Source organism: Strix uralensis, chromosome 7, assembly GCF_047716275.1.
Source record: "Strix uralensis isolate ZFMK-TIS-50842 chromosome 7, bStrUra1, whole genome shotgun sequence".
Classification (NCBI taxonomy): Eukaryota; Metazoa; Chordata; class Aves; order Strigiformes; family Strigidae; genus Strix; species Strix uralensis.
The window spans coordinates 2,757,279-2,779,576 of NC_133978.1; the positions used below are offsets into that span (position 1 = coordinate 2,757,279).

At 38.5% G+C, this 22,298-nt stretch overlaps 1 protein-coding gene across 1 annotated transcript in view; it reads right to left on the reverse strand.

Moving 5' to 3' along the window:
* PCDH15 (protocadherin related 15) overlaps positions 1 to 22,298 on the reverse strand; it is a 460,117-nt gene that overhangs the window by 268,103 nt on the left and 169,716 nt on the right. Inside the window, exons 6-9 of the mRNA XM_074874163.1 lie at positions 20,699 to 20,854; positions 10,264 to 10,383; positions 4,890 to 5,000; positions 1,557 to 1,727 (exon numbers count right to left, since the gene is read on the reverse strand). Coding sequence (XP_074730264.1) covers positions 1,557 to 1,727; positions 4,890 to 5,000; positions 10,264 to 10,383; positions 20,699 to 20,854 — 558 coding nt within the window. The remainder of the gene's footprint in view (positions 1 to 1,556; positions 1,728 to 4,889; positions 5,001 to 10,263; positions 10,384 to 20,698; positions 20,855 to 22,298) is intronic.

Consider the following 22,298-nt stretch of genomic DNA (forward strand, 5'->3'; position numbering starts at 1 on the left):
GATATGTAAATCAATATAACAAGGTTCAATATAGACCCTTCCCTTTCACAACCAATTCACTTCTGTTACAAGTTGAATATCAAGGCTTCAGTCTTGCTACAATTTACAAATCGGGCTGCAGTTGTTAGGAGGAGATTCGCCAGTAGAGAGAAATCACCTCCTCTGGAGGTGCACATGCCCTGTAAGATGCAATCTTCTCCCAGAACCTGGACAAGGGGTCCAGACAGCCTTAGACCACCTTCCTGAAACTTGTTCTAGCCCTCCCTTATCCAGAAGGCACACTAATCTTGATTACAATAAGCCCCGTCTCACCTCTTTGAGATTGCACTGGTTATTAAACCATAGTCTACTAATAACCTGTGCAGAAGCAATTCATCAACTACTGTATATTATACATGATTTCAGCTGGCCCTAAAATGAGAGATTTTGAAACTTGCTAAGAGCATCATCTGAATCAACCAAGCAGGGTGGCGGCGGTGCTTGGTGACCCAACTGAAAGCACATTTGCAGCAGGACCCCCGAGGCCAGACAAAGCAGGACACCATAACACGTGGGATGGGAAAAGACTACGAGGCACAGGATGACAAGACAAATAAGGCAGAGAATAGCAGGAACCTCCACACTTACAGCCTCAACCTCCCCCGTCTCCTGGTCAGAGGAAGCAGGACAGAGAGTGTGTCCTGCAATGAACAAGGGAAGTCATGATCTTAATGTCAGTACTTAACATTATCTTAATGTCATCTTAATGTCAATGTTAACTGGGTGGGGTAATACCTACTGATTCGATTGGTTCTTCCTTTTTATATTCTTAAATATATGAATCAAAGGTCATATACCAATATCAATTAAGAAATTTGTATTTCTCTTTCACCCGCCACAGAGATACACACCTCCATTATACCAAGGCGCAGCTCTCCTGGAAGGAAGGGGAGTTGGCATCACCTCCCACTGAGAAATGATAAAACACTCGCTTCCTCCTTTTGTGATTCACTGTGTATGTTCCAGTGTGCAATGAGCCTTACGCTGACCTTTACCCCTATCCTACCTAATCTATTAACTGACATACTTAGTACAAGCATCTACATGGGATTAACATACATTGCTCTTTAGTGCCTCTTGATCGAAACACGGTAACAGCCACAAATAATCTTTTCAGGGACTAGTGACTAAAGCTTCCCCTTCCAAAAATCTTTCTCCTAAGGTCTGTAACAATCCTGAATGGCATAACATGTCAAGCCCCTTCTCAAAAGTGCTTCTTCAGGGTATTTCAAGAGCAAAACATGAACAGATCAAGAAAAGTAATTCCACAAATTACCAAATTTCAGTGAGACTCAGCCCTTGTAGTGAATGAGCAGTTTGCCATTGTGTCAAAGCTAGAATTTCACCATCCATTCCTACATATATCTTACCTTGTTTTTCTTTTGTTAAGCCCATAAAACATGGCATAAAGCATATGTGACCTTTCTAGCTACAGTTCTCAATTGCGTCCACATAAAAAGAGGACAGTTACTTGCAAAACAAACAAATAAAACTTGCAAAAAGGCAAGAGGACTTACAGGATCAGTCAGTTCTGGCAAGCTCGCTTGGTAGGTGAGAGGTCTACAGTCACGAGTATTATTCACCAAGACACAAGGAAGAAACATTGGTCCCAAATCATCCCCGTCGAGCACGTCTACTGTCAGGGTGGTTGTACTTGTCCTGCGCTCATTAAGATTTTGGGCTCGGTCCTGGGGAGCAAACAAGTTACATTTGGTGAGACTTTCTGAATTCAGAATCTACAAAAAAGTTTATCGTTAAAGCCAAGGGCAAAACATATAAGCACCATAATTATTCAAGTTCTAGGAAACAGCTAATTACAGAAACTTCAGCCTCAGAGCTACAGCCTTAAAGGCTCAGAAATACAATTAAGAGGTAAAAGTTTACCTTTTGAATTAAGAAATATTGAGAGACATCTATCACTCAGAAATACCACAGTTTTAAGAAATTACCTCTCAGGAAAGGTGTGAAATGAAGATGTGTGTCTTGTTAAAGCTATAAAAATGCAGCATATTTGTGTAAAATAAAAAGTCCCTCATGGCTTACTTAAAATCTGAAATACACTCTTATGCTGCCTTGTGTAGCTCTACCAAATCCTATCTGTAAGTAAAAGGGCTTTCACTTACAGAAATGGAAAGCACAAGCAGTAACTACTTCTTTAGTAACTGGCAGTGGAGAGACCCTGGACTGTAATGCTCAATCCACCTCTGCACACCACAATTTAAAATTTAGCACCTCCCTTCCCCTACCCTGAAAAAAAAAACCAGCCAGAGGACGGCAATGAGATTGATCCCAGATCTCCAAACTGTACTCCACGTGGAAAGCTGATTTGTTTAGAGAATGAGTTATACTGATCATGATCTAAAGGTTGAAGAACACTTCTGTCCACAATAAAGCAGCTACAATGCTGCATCTCAAAAAAGTCTCTGTGCCACACAACAGACTCTTTTCAATGTATCACATTTTGGCTTTTTTTTCTTGAAAAAAAAAAAAAAAATCTTTGCGTACACAAGACACCATCGAGTATTACAACACCTTTATAGCCACCTTTTTTCTCTCCAGATGGTACAGAATAAAGCTACACTTTCCTGAATTGTGGAAACCACGCAGATTATTTTTATACCCTGAACAATGTACACACTAGCAACAGTTCACCTTTTCTTTCTTTTTTTGTTATCATAGTGAAGAACCAGCCTGACTGTCCAATTTTTTTTTTTAACAGTCAAAACCACTTCCATTTTCACAGAGGAACTGTTGTGATGGCTTTTCTTTATAAAAATAAAATCTTGCAGAGGGAATCTGGGCCTAGCCAAGTCTTGTGCTCCTATCCCAGGATAACATTGACAGAAAGAAAAAAAGCAGTTTTTCTTCTTCAAGTCTTTAATGGTGTTTAATATCATCACCTGTGTAAAGGAATAGGTTATTGCTCTAAATCAGATTGGATACATAATTTTTTACCTATTTTGCAGTCCACTCAGTTCTTGGAACCACTTTACATTTATAGTTACTAAATATGGAAATTTCTGAATTCATCTTTCTTCATAGTCAATGATGAAAACCAATAGCAGCTACAAGGAGCAGTCTTCATCATCAACTAAATTTTTTTACATTCCCCCAATATGTGCCTTTGAGTAATACTGGATCAAAGCAGATACAGAGTAATTAATTTCATGTAGTATCTTCAGGATGAAAGACCAATAAACGATCACCACTAATGCAATCAGTGGAATGGAAGTATGATTGCATAGTACATACAATAGAGAGAATTAAATGCAGCCTGCAATAGTTTATACAATGGGGGAAAAAAAAGACAAGAGGTGCATAAGACTAACTCCCAAAAAAGCTGGGCTATAGAGCTTAATAAGAGCCCTTCTTTGAGATCTAGTTTCTCATCTGTGAGCACTCCAAACTTTAGTGAGCTCAGTTCCCATTTGGGTATGTTTGAGAGAAAACACATGGCCTCACAAGACACTTCAGTCATGCAAGCTGCCTTGTTGTGTATAAACATGGTACAGAAGCTCTCAGCAAAGCTCTAGTCCCAGACCTGGTACCACAAAGGTGAGCATTTACTGTGTAAGGACGTATTTTGAAAGGAAGGAACAAATTAAGATGAGATTGCTTTGTGGTACTGCCACTGTGCACCCCAAGCTGTGCCTTCACCAGTTGCCCCTGCAGCGGGACAGGCCTCCCTCGTTACACCAGGTGTTTGCACTGCTGCACACCATGCCTTTCCCTTCAAAACCATGACCTGCTCAACCACCCCAGTTACTTTGGCAGGAGAGCAGTGTCTCCTGAAAGTCACACCTCTGACATCAAAGAAAAAGAGCCATGAATGCGCAGTGGTGATCTGCAGAATAAATTACTGATAAAACCGCAAGACAAACCAGTTCTGAGCTTTCCCATATTCCTGTTCAAGAGATCAACAAGTTACATTACCCAGGTAAAATGGCTTGTTCTAACAGCCAGGAAGCATCTTTAGATATACCCAGTGCAAAAAGCATTGAGACACCCCCGGAGCCTATCTTCTGTTGGGGCAGGGGATATGACAACATAACACAAAAGTGTCATGGCAACATGACACAAAATACGTAAGAAAGTGGATTGTAAAACATATCTACAATTCTGTATCAGAAAGATGACAGGAATATAAAGGTGTGAATTCAGGAGCAAGCTATCTAAAGTTGCTTTAGAGCACTCTCATTTTCCCACAAATGAAGTAGTATCACAACAGAGGTAAACAATAGAGGAAAAGTTTTCATTTCAGCTATTATCAGAAGCACAAAAAGGGAAAAAAGCTTTCAAGGCCCTCAAGGGCACCAAAAAACTTCTCTGATGACAGATATATTAAATATAGTTTAAAAATCACTTTTCAGTATGGATTATCCACTGCCAGCCACTCTGTAAAAACCTCTAAGTAAGCTTGCAACATGACTTGAAAGAAAAATCACCTCTTTATAGTAAAATGCATTTCAAACCTGAAGGATACAACTAAATTGTATCCATTAAACTCATTTGAGATCAAATTAGCATCGCTAGATTTGTTAGAGAATGAACACTTAGTGACACTAGAATGCACTTTTCTGCATGGGCTATACTTCAAATTTGCAACTTGTTCCTTGTGCCAAAAATGTGGTCTTGTTACATACAGTGAGCAAGTTTTTTTAACCAGTAAAAATATGTCTAGGCTTTCGACAACCTAGATAAATCTTAAATAAGAAGATCTTCAGGAGGAGAGTATTATCAGACCTGGTATTTCAGTGAGACTTTTCCTTTCCTTAGAAAAATTTAAATCGGCAAACTAAAACCCCACCTAAATCAGTGGCATAAATGGCCCTTAAGAGACCTATACTTACATTTGCTTGAACAATGACAAAATACTGAGTCTTTTCTTCATAATTTAGTCTTTCCCGTAGAACGACTGCTCCGGACAAAGTGAGAGGAATATCAAAGGTCCTGTTGGAAGTCTGCAAAAGTTAAAACAGCACAATAAAACTGAACATGCTTCAAAGTTAAAACACATTTCAGACAGGCCACAACGATAAGATCAGTTGGATGGCATACCAAAGTTACGTTATGCTTTCCAGATTAGAGATTTTGAAGTTTTCTATGTCTTCTCCCCACCCAGTTTACTCCATAAGAACCCCACAATAAATAATCTGTACGTAACAGAATTCTCTCTGATTCTTTGCATATATATTATTATTACTTCCAACCACAAACTGAAGTCTAACTCCCCCACTTCTTGTGGATTTGCCAGGCTGAATTTGCAGTGGTGCATTCCAAAAACCTTTCCCTGTTTGTCAGCTGAGAGGTCAGGTCCTCAGTTTTTACAGTTTGGCTTGCCTTCATCTATTTTTTTCTCACTATTATAGAAAGCATCAAGTATTAGAGATTAAGAAATCCACATCATCATACTTCTCTTTATTCTGGCTTTCATGAGGGCAATGAAGTAGGAAACACCCCGAGAACATCAACGCTACACACTTAGGTGCCCGTTCACAGTTATGCACAAGTTCATACACTAGTGAATTCAGACTTCAGAGTAAATCAGGTGAAATTCAATTTGTCCTGCATATTTGCTTAAACAGATTCAGATTACAAAGCTGTGGCACTGAATGGCAGGAGGTTACTGCTGGGGTGCACACACCTTTAAAGGATTCACTTTGACTAATGACCCATTTGGGAGAAGGATTATGGGCACAGGTTTCTGATGTCAGATCCAGTTCCAGTTCTATTATCAAATTAATCAAAAAAAAACCCCTTTCCATGCTCCAAACTACCAATGTAGAATATTGTTAACACTTCAGCGTGTTGATCAGGTAACAGCAATACAAGATTTCAAAACCTCTCCACAGAAAACACTTCAGGAGTGCAGAATACTATTCTTTCCTTAGATAACATAACAAGGCCTTTTTCCTCTAGAAGTGGAAACATCTGTTAAAATTGCAGTTTGTTTTTCAGCCAATAAGTTATAATGATTGTTAAATTCACCATGTTGCAAACATTTGTGGTGTGCAGGAAAGCAGGATTGGAAAGTACATCACAGATTCTGCTAAATAACTGGAGACACTGCTTATGTCTGGCACTCATCTTTTTGGATAAAAATTACATAGTTCCCCCTGGAAAAAAAATCATTTATAATATTTATACAGAAGCACAACAGGAGACTAGAACAGACTCAGTGTTGGAGGAAGGAAGAACCAAGTATGGTTCACTGCTTTTGACCCCCCCTCCTTTTCCTTTATCACAAACACACATATACATGCCACTTCTAACTCAGGAGGAGAATTAAACCAGAGACCATTTGTCTCTGGTTTAAAAGGCCAGAACTAAGCTGGAAAAGACCACCCTGCAGCTGAGGATCAGTCAAGGCACTCTCAAAATAACTGCTTTTTCCTTGGCAGATCTAGGCATGAGGATGTGCTTAAGTAGAACTGCACAATCTGAACTGTTAGGAAGGATCAGAACAATTTCAGCAAAAAACTTTGACCGCTTCCCAAACCTCTTGCTCCAACACAGCACAGAAATACAATTGTTCAGTGGTGATTTAAAGCTCAACTTCCAGACATAAGTTTGTGCCACAGCTCCTGAAGGTACCACATCACAATCAACCCTATGATCCCTCTGCAAACTCCATTTATTTCTGCTGCAAACCAAACTGTAATGAAGTTCCGAGGCAATTAGAAGATGCGCACAACAACGTCACATCTCAGTGGCAATTCCATCCAATACTGAAATGAGCCAGTGCATGCTGGAAGTCAGGAATATCAAGACATTCCTTTATCAACTGTTTACTCCAAGAGAACAAATCTTGTTCTCTCACTTCAAAAACAGAGACAACAAAATGCTTTTGTACAACAGTCTTCGTAGCTCAGAATAGTTGTTGGCCCATAGTCTTGAATATGGGCCAGCAAATTTAAAATGAGGAAAGACACCAGGATTTACTCCCCAGAGTGCTGGTATGTGAAAAATCAGTATAGCATTATGCATATTCCTTAACTCCAAATAAACCCAAAATGTTTAATTTTGAATCCTTACCAAACACAGTACAACTATCTAGTAAGGAGGGAATCCAGAACTTATTTTGAGGATGCATTTGTCTTAATAACCTTCAGGTATAAATAGAGCCATCAGAGATCTAAAAATTCACCCTGCATTAGGAGACAGAATCTTTTTAGCAAGTTAACTGACTTGATCCTTAGCTTTTAAGGGCTAAGAAAAGTTTTATGGCATTCCTTTACACGACAGCTACAACTCAGCCCTAAGTCAAGTATTTTTTGCATTCGCTTTTCCACCTGGATTTTATATATCTTCCCAGTTAAACAACAAAATAATTAAGTTGAGTTTCTAGAATAACACCTTGTTTTTGACAATGCCTAAATTAGTCTCCAATGAAACTTATGAGCTATCAGTCAGCTTTTTCTAAGGCAGGAGACTGTGTCATTGATGTCAAACACTGTAGGCATCTTCATCACACGATATAGGGGGATCCCAGAAGTAGAAGAGTAGTCATATTTCACACTAAGCTGTACACATCATTTTTGAGCCTGGTATAGTTGTTTCACAGGTTACAGAAGAAAATCCACTTGCAGCAGATATTATGCAGTAACTTTCTGGCAAGTTGGCAGCTGAGATGAAGCAGCTTACAATGATGAGAAGTCGTCTCTGTCAAGCACACGCACAGAACGCATCACTAGGTAAAGCACATAAAGGCTATCTACAGATGAAAGAACCAGATTTATTTGGTCTGGAATATAAAAGTCTTAAGGCAAAGATGCAATAAAGCAACTAAATACTCCAAAGAATTTGTTCCAGCCAGGGAAATCCCTTGTTGTTCTTCACAGTCACTGGGAGAACAAGAAAATTTCACTGAGTAAGAGAGGGAAAGCCATTTTTGGAAATAATTTTTAACTCTTCCTGTGGCAAAACACCAGACCAAACTACTTAGGCATGCTATAATGTCCTTCCATTAGTGGTTAGATGAACCTCTCTGCTGAACTTGAGGCTAATGTGGTTGTGGGAGATGCTTTTAGAATGATTTCCCAGGATGCCTTTGAGCAATATAATGCTATGACTTAATAGCAAATTAAATAGAAAGCAGCTCTTATATTTCACTGTGGTGCAGTGTATTTTAACAGAAATAATATTTTAAGAGGTTTGGATTTTTTAATTTGCTTTCAGTATACCAACATATTCAATGTATGCTAAAATGTTTAATTATTTTAAAATACTTTCAATTTTTTAAAGTTACCTGGAAGAAGTATTTTCTGAAAGAGGTATTTTCTCAGTGCCAACATTTTTCATAGTTTTTATTGAAACAGAATAGATTATTTGAGCTGGTTTTGTTAAGTACTATAAATTAAGGGTAAGAAAAAAAAGAGTGGAGAGAAGAATTCAAAGCTTGGGTTTGGGTTTTTTTGTAATGTGAAACTGCTTGTCCATTCCCTTCACTCCTTCCTGGCTTCTGTTTACTTTTCAAATATTTGTGGTAACAGAATAGCATTTATGTATAACACTTCCTTAATGGAAACAGTTAAAAGATGATGTTAGCATAACATTTTAGTACTTGCTATTTCCATAGAAAACCCTTGCCTTTGTTTATGTAAAGTCCAGGAGAGAAACTCTTCAGTCGCACATACCACCAGTACAAAGAACAGCTGAGAATGTAACATGATGAACCCACACACTGTGCACTAGTAATTTTATTCATCTAAATAGTCTCACTGAAGTGTCATAACTCAACATCGCTCAAGTCTGCTCAATCAATTTAATCCCTAAGAAACAACTGCAAATATTTAAAAAATTAAATCAGTCCAAATAGACACAATGTAGAAAGTCAGAAAATTCCCTATCTCCCAGAAACCTAACACCACAATTCCACATTTGTCAAAGAGACATTGCCTCTTTGCTAAACAATGCTCTCCAGAAAAGATTGTGGCTTAACGTTCTGCAAAGTTTTTCAAGAAACCAATCTGTCCTCAAAATACGTATAGCAAGTTAATATTATGCCTCAGCATGTAGCTATGAAAAAACCCAAAAAATCAGCAATTACTCCAGTGGAAAGTAAAAAAAGTAGGGTCTTGTATCATTAGTTCACACTCAATTATTCCTTGAAACTGTCAGTATTCTACAAAATTCTACCTCCTAAAAAGTATAAGCACTAAGTGTAGTTCAGTAGATATTTAAACTCTTGTTGACTTCAACAGAAATAGGACTGAAGCCTTTATGAAGCGTACAGCTTAAACGGTGCAAATTGAATCAGAACTTGTGTGCCTACAGTTCTAATTAAACTGAAAATCAGACTGTTGTTTTCCCATAAAACTTTCTGCTCAAATTCCCCTTAAGCAAAAGTAGGGAATTTCAACGAGAGGTTCCTAAGTCTATATACTATATTCCCACCCTCTCTTTAACATCTGTGCCATCTCTGGGATGAACACAAAATCAGGTTAGCCTGCTTAACAAATTATCACACCAGCTGATCCACAGTAACTGTGCCTTTAGCCCATGGCAAAAAATAGCCTGGGTTGTAAAAAAGGATTGCTAAAATTACTTCGAATTTGCTACGAAAATGCATACAGACACTTCACACAAAAACACCTGTGTGCAAAACCTTGTTATAATAGAGAAATTCACACAATTAACCCTAAAGATAATTTATTTTAGTACTTCAAGCTTTTTGTCTCTAAAAGTATGTGTTTGCAAAGATAATAGGTAGGGTTCACTAGTGTTTTATTTTAATAATATACAACCCTCTGTTTTTTAAAAAAGTGATCTTTAAATATAAGTGACTCCATGAGAGAAGTCAGAATGTCTCTTTTGAGAGTAACTTAGCCACGCCTATGAATATTTCTTAGCTGTGAATCTATTAGGTATAAATGTATAGGAGTAAATACAACTACCTATCACGGACTGAAAAAGCATGACAAAACCAAAATGAAGTGTGTGAACAACACTAGAGAAGACAGGGTATTATTAATGATTGATACTGAAGTAATTCAGCTGCTAAGAGCATGGCAATGAAAGGGAAGGTAAATTCAGCTGTTTACAGGGCAAGCAAGGCTCACAGACAGAGAGGATATTCTACATCATGACAGAAAGCATTTCTTTATGAGGTCCAACAACAACCTCTTTGTTTGCTGTTTCAAGGTGTGTGTGTGTATACACACACACACACACCACCCCGAACAAAGAAAAACCCCAAACAAACTAAATGCATTGTGCATTTACCTTGTCATTAGGATTGTACTGGATGACATATTCTATCTGGCCATTCGGACCATCATCAATGTCAATAGCACCATTGTTTCCAGAAAATCCTGTAAAGATGGTTGTTCCAACTGGAGTTAACTGCAAGAACAGAGGAAGATAGATATCCATTAAAATATTAAAGTATACAAGAAACAGTTAAAGAACTGTTTGCAAAGTCTTTTTTTTTTTTTTTTTTTTTTCCCCCCTAGCTCTGGTCTATGATGCGAGGTTGAACATTTTCTCGTCCCTTTTGTTTGGCCTGGAACCTCACGTACTAGCAACTACTCAGACACAATGTACTCAGATCCTACTTTACCTGATGCCAAGTGTCACACAGAGACTGAAACCAATTTCTATTTTTATTCCACAGATTGTCTGCATCAGGACAGAGCCCCATTTGTTTTAAAAAAGATGGAGATGAAAAAAAAAAAGTCTTAAAACTTAAAGAATTAATGAAATAAATATAAATAGATTAAAGAAGATAAAAGCTACTTTTTCAGACTCGGGAAGGAAAATAAAGATGAACTGCAAAAGTAAACAGAACTTATTTAACAGTGTCTCCATTGACAATGTGAATAGTACCAGATAAATATTATTACATGTAAACACAGACACCCAGAGAGCTTTATGGCTTTAAACAAACACAAGAATAATGCTGTTTCTCCAATATTTTGTTGGCAGCAATTGAATACCCATAAAATTATATTTTGAAAATGAATACATTTATAATTATCCTAGTGTAGATAAGTAGCACGAAATCAAGACCCATTGAGATCAAGGACAGAAGTCCAACTGACTTCTGGGGAGTCATCATTTCTGAATTTTGTTGATATTCAGAAAACTTCATGAGTAATCAACCCGAAAGAGAAAAACAAATGAACAAACAGTTCTGGACTCAACACAGACATTGCTCCTAGCCATACTTCCTGCTGCTGCTCTCATTACACCTAAAATTTTGGCCCTTAAATTCACAAAGACCCACTGACCTTTCTTTCCTCCAAATTTTATATTAAGTTGTTGCACATCTTTAAACCTATAGGGTCTAAAAAGGTTTGAAATGCTGTAAAAAGGGAAGGTAGAAAAGGACAAAGGGTCATTCAAACATTTATTGCAAATGTGGATGCTATTTCACTTCCATACAGTGTACTTAACACCATAAAGCAAATAATTAACTGCCCGTTTCCTCCTATAGTCATAGTTCCTGGCCTTATTTATAAAGCTGCTCATTACTTTAAGAGTTTAATGGCTGACAAAGTTCTCTGAGAAATATTTTCAGGGCTGAGAATACTGAATCTCTGAAATAAAAAACATCAATTCAAAATCTTCTTAATGATAAAACATGTGGGGCTTAATTTACATTACTTATTCACATTATCTACACTTATGCCATAGTAATTGTGTGGCATGTTTATGTTTTCTACAGACTTGACTTCCTTACTACTGGTATAGGTAGTACAAGTGTCATATGTGGGTGAAGGAAGTTGACTGTTCCCTCATGCCAATTAATTGTGAGATAATTACCTCACAGAGAGTCTTTGCCTTGTACCTCTGGCACAGCAGCAGCCTTTTGAGAATTCAGAAGAGCAATCATGTCTGAAACATGAGCATTGCCTAACAGTACAAAATCAGAGTCAACTGCCATAAACCAAAGAGGATAATTTACTGCTTAATGAGAAAGTGCACGTGTAGGGGAGAAGGGGCTTTCTCATGTTTTTTTAAGGGGATAGAAGACCAAAGCAACCTGAAAACCAATTTGGAAAATTTACAGAACGGTCTGTAGGTTTTTTCCCCTCACTAAAATGGTGGGCTGCCCTTCGCTGGCCACCAGACACTCACCCAGGTGCCCTCTCACCCTCCCGCCTCAACAGCACAGGGGAGGAAAATGAGATTAACATGCTCGAGGGTCGAGACAGGGAGATCACTTACCAGGCAGAACAGGCTCAACTTGGGGAAAATTAATTTAACATACTGTCAATTAAAAATACATTTTGATGGTGGCAAACGAAGACAAAACAGCACCTTCCCCTATGCCACCCCTTTTCCCGAGGCTCAGCTTCATGCCTTCAGTCCAACTCCTCTCCTCCTCACAATTGTTCCCTCACTCCTCGCTGCCACCCAGCACTTTCCCCTTTCTTAAACCCGTTTCCCTGAGGCACCGGGCTGTGCCCTGCGTTGGGGCCCTCAGAACCAGCCATGCCCAGCCCAGAGCAGCCCCAGCCTCTCCTCATAGACACCCTTCAGCCCCGACTTGGGCACAGACACCCAGTACAACACTAAATAAAATAGTTTAACCGATTTATCATTGGTTAAAATGATACAGTTTCATTAGTGGGAAGAGCCAGGCCCCGCACTGGCTTGCCAGGGGTTGGCACGTGATGGCAATCTCCCATGCTTCTGCTGTCAAAATTGAAAAAAAGGCACAGTGCTCCCAGATGAAGCAGAGAGGAGCAGCTCTGAAGACACCACATGCATGGCAGGCTGGAAAGCGGGGCGGGGAGCACGTTGTCAAACGCCACGCTCGTTGCCTACATGTTTCCCAGCGCTTGCCGCAAAGGAGTGCTCCCCACTCAACTCCCACGTGCTCTCAGGAGGCGGAGAACTAACAGCTGGAAATCAAATGACAGATTTCTTTTCAAAAAAATCCTGGCAGATCAGAACAGCCCAAGAGTAGAGAGATACCCAAGGAGGTGTTTGCACTGTTCCTGCTAGCTGGATGCTGTAACGCCATGTCCTGAGAAGGGAGAGGGCAGAGCTCCGGCACAGTGTCCCAGCCAACGAGACTTCTGCTGCTGCCAAGAGGCTGAGGAAGGGCTGGACCTGCACACGTGCTCGAAGCTGAAGGATGCCAAGAGCTGTGTTGCTTTTCAGAAGCACATGAACACTTGGTTTCCATCAAATTCAGCCAGCAGCAATGCTTGGCAACAGTTATTTGCTCTGTTTCATTGAGAGAAGCTGTATTGGGGTCCTGACAGGGTGCAGGTAAATGATGACTAACATAAAAAAGCTCCAGCACTGTAAAGCACATCATTAAGTGATAACGAAGGAGACAGTTGTAAAAATGAAACAGCAGTAAACTCCAGAATTACAATTGCATGCTCTTACAGTAAAAAGGCAAAAGCTAAAGTCTTAGATTTAGTGTATTTCATCCAAAATAACGGACTGCAGCCATGCAGACCATAAACCTAACATGCAGGTTGCTATTTTATCTGCATTTTCTTTTATGTGATACAAACGATATTAACAAGGACACTGAAAAAAAGCCCTATGCCACTCCCTCTTTCTGAAAGTTAGGAAAAAATGAAGTCATTTCATTCAACTTTCCAGCCTACCCAAGATCTCACATTAGAGATTCCTGCAGCCTTTGGAAAAATTCAGATGAGCCATTAACTAAATGCATCAACTTCCACTTCCAATCATTTGAGAGGCACTCAGCATTCACAGCTACACAATATTTTTATACTGAGATCTCAACGTTGTGATGATTTACCATTAGCCAGGAATATCACTTTTACCCACAATTTGTGAGGGCTTTCTGACAGACTGCTGTCACCATTTGCTTTATTGTTGGAACAATAAGGAGAAACTCAGTTCACCTTATAAAACATGAGTCTATATATAGTACTATATATATGTAATGTATATATACTGTTCTTTAGTGACATGAATAATCCCACAGTTCTTGTTTAAATAAGGATTACTTATTATATGAACAGACCAGAGGAACTCCATTCCTTGGAAGACAGACAGGTAACATGTGGATGAGAGGCATGCTTTTCTAGTGCATATTATGGACTTATACAAACCACGTATCCAAAAGCTAAAAGAGCAGGCTGAAGGTCTGGGTTTGATCTCACACAGACATAAAATGGGCATGTCATTTGAATACATGCCTGTGCAAGCAGAACTGTTTAATCAGATTTTGGCATTGGCAAAAAGCAGAACATCAAGATGATTTTGTATTATATACTATATAATATACATAATTTCTCAAAGCAGTGATCAAATTCATTCTTTAGTGGATGCACAGAATCTCTCCAGGCAGTAAAGACTTATCTACAGCTCAAACCACCCTACACTGTTGCTATGTCAACCTGTAGCAGAGAGGTTCTGCACAGCACCCTTTTTCCCACAGTTTCCAACTCAGTTCGTTCTCTGAAAAATCTTCCACCACCAAGTCTTCTGGGAAACGGGGGAGCTGGAAATGTGTCTATGGAAGGGTTCCCAGCTCCTTTGCTTTGCTACCTTTCAGAAGGACCCAAAAATGGCTCCAGAAAATGTTGCTTCAACTATCTCTACAGCCCCACTTGTCTCCTTCCCACTAGACATGCCTACTTCAGCAAACACCTTGGAGAGGAATTTTGTTTCTTCATATTAAACTTCAGTATCTCCCACAGAAAAAGACTGAAGTTATGTAGTAAACTGTCTGACCATGCTGAGTGTCTTACCTCATGCAAGATAAAAATGTTAGGAATTGTAAAGAAAATATATGAGTGCTAGTGACCATCTGAGGATAATAATCTCTGTGGGAATTCAGTGTGGTGAAAAAGAACCACAATGACAAGAAACAAGATTTCAAAAGAATGCAATTAAACAAATAGAGGGGAAATGCACACAATAAATCTTATTCTTCCACAGTCAACAGCTGTAATGCTTAAAAATTTCCTTCAACATGATTTATGTCTATTAGAAGTCTAGATGCAGACAGGAATATTCAACACTTCCATAAAACATTTTGAAAATAAATTTTCCTATTATTGCCTATTTACAAAGTTAAAAATGAATAATTTTTCACAGTAGCCCCGAACAGCAGAGCGAAGTAAGATTTACAGTTAATCATTCTGAGCTAATACTCTTTTGATGATGTCTACCTGCAGAGATTAATTATTTCAATACCACAAGGAAAGAGGTATGAATAATTACACCAGAAGAAATGAAAATTCAGCACAAGTTATAATTCTCAACAGCCCAAAGACAAATTTTTAAGATGACTGAAGTTCGAGAAACACACTCATTTTACAAAGGATTCCCATCTCTGCCAACTTAAGGGGGGAAAAAAACCCCAAACCAAAAACCAAATCAACTCTAAAAATTTTGGTTTACAAGTAGCTATAAGGTTATGTACGCTTAATAAAGTAATACTGATTTCAAAGAGTATTCTAGTAACTCCACCATTTCCAAACAAAACCTGTTATTAAATGCTCCTGAGTTTACCAACACCTCTGTGGGACTCAGGCAAGGCTCATGTGAAAAACTAATACAAAAAAAGTCAGCCTTATAAAACCCAGGCAATGCAGAATTTAAGTTGATAAAATTTGTTGAGATAAATTGTGTTTAACACAAAACACAGACAACCACAGCTGTGCCTCAGCAGTACAAGATTTTAGTTTCTAGTCCCTGTATTAAGTTACGTGCATTTAAAACCCTTGTGGCAATACTATAGTTTGCCTGTAGGGCACCGATTTGTGTAAATCTGCATTTCAAATCGACTACAGAACTTTTGCTTTAATATACTGCAGTAACTCGTATTTTTAAGTCACTAATAATGTGTGGTCAAATTTAGCTCCAGGTTAATGTAATTTTGTCAGGATATTTTCCTACGTGAGTAATAATGTGACATTTTCATATAAATAAAAACATAACACACAAAGCAAAGGAAACGACCCTGCAGAGTATTTCAACCTTAACGCATTTTTACTTTTGTGAGGAGATTCATAATGCTGTGAACAGCAGCTGGATTTGCTTTCGGCTGAGACACTCACATTCTTTGTCTTGAAAAAGCATTAGAAAGGGAAAAGGGAAACTTGCTCCTAAATGGTGGCACCCCTGTGCAGGGCTTCTGCACTTGTGCTGCTCTAAGCTCTGGGTGACACCGGAGCCTGCTATGGACTAAGACAGTGGTGCCAGCATCACAAGTACAGATGCCCAAGCAGCAAGGGGGAAGGAGAGGGAAAAGGATGAAAATAGAGACAAATCCCCCAAACAGCACACTCTTTACAGGGCAGTGGCATTTGTGACATGAAGGAAGAGAGCCAGTACCTGTCTGCAGCATACCACGCATGGTAGCAGCAGCCCAAGAGTGCTGATCGGCTTAGTTACTTCGGATGTCGGAACAGCACTACTTAGGAGTTGTCTGAATTATGTCCCAAATCTGTTTCATAACCCAAACAATTATAAGAAGTCAAAAGTTGAATTGCACCCTCAGTTTCTTGACTATAGCTTATACAGAAAATGCCAGTTAATTTTAAGCAGATGGCTATTTTGTGTCTGCATTAGCCCCCTGCTATGACTACTGAGGATCAGAGAGAGTGGAGACTATTTATACAAATATACACAAGTGTTCACATAAATATATGTGTTCACACATACAGATGTAGGGTGTTTCCTTTGCTTGCCTGTCCCCCCCCACCCTCCCCCGAAAAAGCAGCATGGTGGGGTTTTCCTATTAACTAACTCTAATTAGCTACTTCATTTGTAAATGCTCAGATAATAACACTTTGCTTAAAAAGCACAGAGTTCTTTTAGGCAAACAGACATTCTACTTTATACTTTAAAATAATAAACTTTAAAACCAATTTTAACTGTAACTTAATATGAATACCAGCACTGCCACTCAAAGCTAAGCCACCAAGTCAAACAAACATTACAGGCTCCATCAACACAGAATCACAGAATCATCTAGGTTGGAAAGGACCTTGAAGATCATCTAGTCCAACCGTTAACCCAGCGCTGACAGATCCCAACTACACCAGATCCCTCAGCGCTATGTCAACCCGCCTCTTGAACACCTCCAGGGATGGGGACTCCACCACCTCCCTGGGCAGCCCATTCCAACGCCCAACAACCCGTTCTATAAAGAAATACTTCCTAATACCTAGTCTAAACCTTCCCTGGCACAACTTGAGGCCATTCCCTCTTGTCCTATCACTTATTACTTGGTTAAAGAGACTCATCCCCAGCTCTCTGCAACCTCCTTTCAGGTAGTTGTAGAGGGCGATGAGGTCTCCCCTCAGCCTCCTCTTCTCCTAACATACACTAACAAGTATGAGAACAATCATACTGCAACTACATGTGAGAAGGCCATACTTTTAATAGAATAATTAAGATCTTCCTGACAAAAGTATTTCCTCAATAAATATATTAAAAAAATTTTTATACTTAGATGCAAAAAAGTTTGGTACAGATTAGTCAATATTTCTTATAGTAAGAATTCTAATATATACATGTTCACAAGCAACTGGAAAGGAAAAAATTGGTCAAGAGTTATGACATACACCGCCTTTGGTCTAATATATTTTGCAGCTGCAAGTGACTGGAGCTTGGGTGAGCTCTCCAGGACAGCACCACTTCATGTTTCTCAATCCTTACGCTCTTCCTTGAGCATCCGCAAGGGCGGATGACAGAGAAAGTACACTGGGATTAGGGGAGCTTTGGGTCTAACTTAGCATGGAAATCCTCCTCTTCTAACCAATGAAGTATAACATTTGACATACGTTTTGGTATAAACCAAGACACTACCCTACCAAATCCATCTCATTCTAAGCCTTCTGGAAAAATACGGACTTAATTTTAAACCATGTCTTTTTATGTGCAAATGGAAAAGACACACGTGAAACTAGGATTTATGTTGGTATTACAATTACCCACAGCTTCTTTTACAAGTTAATTGTAGTATGTTGTCAAATATAAGAAGTATTTGACATAAAAAACATTCTATTCCTCCAAAATATAATTTTACCCCTTTAACATTTCTGAAACTTAAAAACTACCTAATAAAGTAAAATCTAGCTACAGTTGTTTGTCTTGTATTACAGGTGCCAGTAATTATATAATAGTTTTGACTGCTTGGGAAAATCTTAGCCTTAGACTTTATTCCCTAAAAAACATTTTGGGGTAATTACAAGGCTGAGACACATTTGCCCAGCATTTCCTTATGGTAGAAGCGTACAGGAAAAGCATGATGCTTTTGGGAGACATTACACCTACAAAGCACACACACTGTCAAGCTGGTTAGCACGGGGGTTGTAAATCCAACACTTGCAGATGAATTAAATACTATGTGTGGAAAGTCCAGCTAATGTTTTGTGCAAGCACCAGTGACAGTAGTATGGTTATAAAGCCATGGTGTGTGTTCTTCATCCCACGTAGGACAGCTAGAGAGAGGCATGGCAGCTGAGAGGAGAAACTGCCAAGTGCAACCCTGGAAAGCACCTCAACAAGTCAGTCCTCAAATTGACACAGATGAAATTTCCTAGCTAGAAAAAATAGGAGATCTTTGCAATGCTCACATGTATGGTAACTGTAAATAATAAAGTCTACTTGTCCTTTGATTTGCTTTATGTTACTTATGGAACAGAAATTTCTGTACTTAAAAGTTTACAAGCAAACAAAACAGAAGACCAGAGGCAATCAAAAAATAACCACAAACCCCTTATTCCAGTGCATTCCTGTAATTATATTCACTAGAGGCAGTGCCAATTACCAGCAAAATAAACTATCATTAAAAAAAAAAAAGGTAATCACTCACTAAAACCTTTGAGAAAGTCTCAGATGCTTTGTGACCTTTTTTTGGTTAATTAATGAGAGCATTAACCCACTGGGTACTGCTGAAGGGCACACTGGTGCCATGTCAGAAGCTATAAGCACAACAGTGATAAAATGAAACAAAGCAGCTAATTAATTCAGGACTGCAACTGGTGGAAAGAGCAACATTGTATTTTGCCCAATAATAATGCAAATAAATGATTGCACATATATGGAACATTCCTAAATCTCTGAATATAAATAATTTTAAATGGTGCATTTTTCACTCAGTCTTTTGGACTTCTAATTGTGGAAGATCCTTGCTTCCTTAGTGTTACAGCACTGACATACTATCCACCTTCAGTTTTACTGCAAAAATTATGTGGGTTTTGGAAGTGATCTGGGACCTGCATTGCAGCCTCTACAGGCACTTCCGACTAATGTTTACGTTGCCTTTACTCAAGACCAGAAGCACTTCTGCAACAGGTCTGCAAAAACACATAAATTACAATTACCATATAAAGACCAACTTGAAAACAATTTAAAAGCATAAGGAGGACTTTGCTGGTATCCTACAGACGGTATTTTGTGACCTCCAAACTCTGGTGGTAAGAAACGTTGGCAGAAGGATTGCTAAAAAATTGTCTGAAGGGAAACAACCTCAATTTAAAAGGTGTCACCAGTCAGGAGGACCACTAAATTTGAAAAACCTGTCTATCCTTATCTCAACTTGAGGTCTCTATTCAAAAATAAAGTGTGGGGTTTGGGTTTTTTCCTCCATACTTATGGCTTAATTAGGCCTAAACTCATCAACCAACTCTCCTACTGCTTTCTGGGGACCTATAAGGTGTCCTGCCCATCACTATGTGCTTGGTCACTTAGAGCAAGGTAGTGATCATAACAATATGCAGGCACATTCAGAAGCTGAATCTCCCAAACACACAAAACCATTTAAGTTTTTTTTTGACACAGCAAATCAATTCTACTAAAATCAAACAACATGAAAGCAGTCGCATGCTTTCACAGAAAAAATCCACCCAAACTGCAGCAGGGACACAAGGCACATGACATATGTAACAGCTTTATTTTCTTAAATGCAACTGTAATGCTTTCAACCTTTATGTACAGAACAGTGACCCATCTTTCCATTCTCCTCTTAGTTTCTGGACATTTCCATTTCCGCATGTAAGTTCCCACTTACACTTCTTATTACTAAAGCCCCAGGATACTCACTTACTGAAAACACATAACCTTTGTACTGGTTATTAGCAGGTTATTCAATCCCTAATAGAATAAAAAACTTAACTGTAAAGTGAAATGAAGCTGTACCAGCTCAAGAAAGAATTTTTTTTTCCTTCAAATAATATGGAGAAGTCCAATCCACACAAAACAAAAGAATTTCATTCACAGACATCATTTGATAAAGAGAAACAGCAATAAACCAAAACTGCACTTTGCCAAGCTTCAACGTTGTTAATAAAACCTTTTGAACTATTTGCTTTACGTTTGTTTCTCATAAATACCTTTGTTTTACTTCCAGGTTTGTTGATGTAACTGCATAAGGCAGTAAAACATTTTGTCAATTTAGCAGAAACCAATGCTTCACTCATCGAGGCATAGCTTCAGATTCCAGTGTCTTCTGCACTATTACAAGCATCCTGATGAAAAGTGTGCTTGTCTTTGTATTCATTAAGAAAAAGGAAGAACAGCTTACATGCTAAAAGCTGAGGTAGACTGTCTGTGCTGTGTTTTTCTGACACGACACAAACGAAAGGGATTTTAAAACAACTGAATTTTTACCAGGTTTTCAAATGAGAAGTGGAAGAGCTGAAAGCTGGCATTTAGCAATGACACCACACAAAAGAGAAAAAAAAAAAAAAAAGTGGGTTCTGACCTCATTTACCGCCACATAGTATCGCTCCTGCTGGAACTGAGGCGAGTTATCGTTCCTGTCTCTCACCACAATCCGTACTTCGTGGTTGATAACGGTGCCAACCTTCTTGTTAACACACTGGACTTGCACCACAATGGACTGAATGGACATCGGCGGCTGTAAGTGAAAATACATTTTTATAAAAAATAGTCAAAATCTGAACTGACAGTTAAATTTTCTACCGATGTTAATATCGCTTATGTTCACTTATAGCCCATCAATCTGCCTCCGTTATGTTTAATGCTCTATATCTGAATTAAAAAGCTTCTCTGAGAGCGTCCTGACTACAACCCGTGCTGGCAAGATTTTAAGTAGACCAACGTGTCTCAAAGCTGTTTTTTGCAGACTGAGCTTTGTCAGCTGTATGTGCTAACACAGAAATAAAAATCCTCAGCACGATTAGCCCTTCACACTTCCCTTGAGAACAGCAACGAAAAAAAAAGCACATCTTTTGAACATCTTGTGATTATTGAAAGATACCTAGAAAATGTCACACATTTTAACCTTTGGTTTATTAATACTGGAATTGAAAGGTCAAGTCAGAAATAAATTCAATATGTTACCACTTACATTTACTGAGTAATTTAGAAACAACTTGGTCACCTTTAAGTGTAGACAATCCAAAGTCCTGTTGTTTTTACTCCAGCGAATATCACAATAGTCAAATAAAAATAACTCTCAGACTTGATGAATGGGTAAAGAAATTTAAACTGGAAAGGCTACTACTACTTACCTGAGTTAATAAAACAATTCTAAGAAGAATAAAGGAAAAGGCACCTTTGGTTGAAAAGGAAATTCAAAGAGACTGCTATGGAAATACAGCATTCCAGCATGACTTCTATTCACAATGTTCCCACCACAGCAAGTGCCAATTTACATATTGGAAGCAACAGTCTGGCATGTAAAATATTGACAGCAAGTCCATTTTGATTTTGTATCTAACACTCAGCAGAGAGTGAGAAAGCATGGGAAGGGACAAAATGAAAAAATTCTGTATTTATTAACCTCAAATTCTTCAAGAAAATAAACAACTCAAAAATGTAATTTAAAGATGCCTATGCCATACTATTCTGTACAGTGAATGCAAACAGGTTTTTGTACTGAGATTCAGATACTTACAATTACAGCATAATTATATATCTATGCAATTATGCCTTCACTCATTTCTAAATGCTACAATTTCTTTGATTGATTGATTGATTTTTTTCCTGTTTTGCTATAATGGATTTTAGAAACACATGGCTTTTTTTACCCTTCAGAGTTCAGCACTAATCAGTTTTTTCAAAAAAAGCCCCAACTTGTTTCAGCAGACTTGGGAAAAGAAGGGGGCTTTATGGTGGTGTTGAGATCTGATGTGAAATAGCTGTTCTTCCCTACACATTCACCCTCAACTTTCTCTGCGATGAAGTACAGCATGAGATTTTAACTAGGAGTCCATTCTCTTTGCTGTAAAAATCTGCAGCCAGCTATGGTATGGTTCTACTTTTATCAGTAAAACTTCTAACCCAGTTAGGAACATACGAAATATCACCGGTAATTTAAATGAAGCCTCTAATATTAT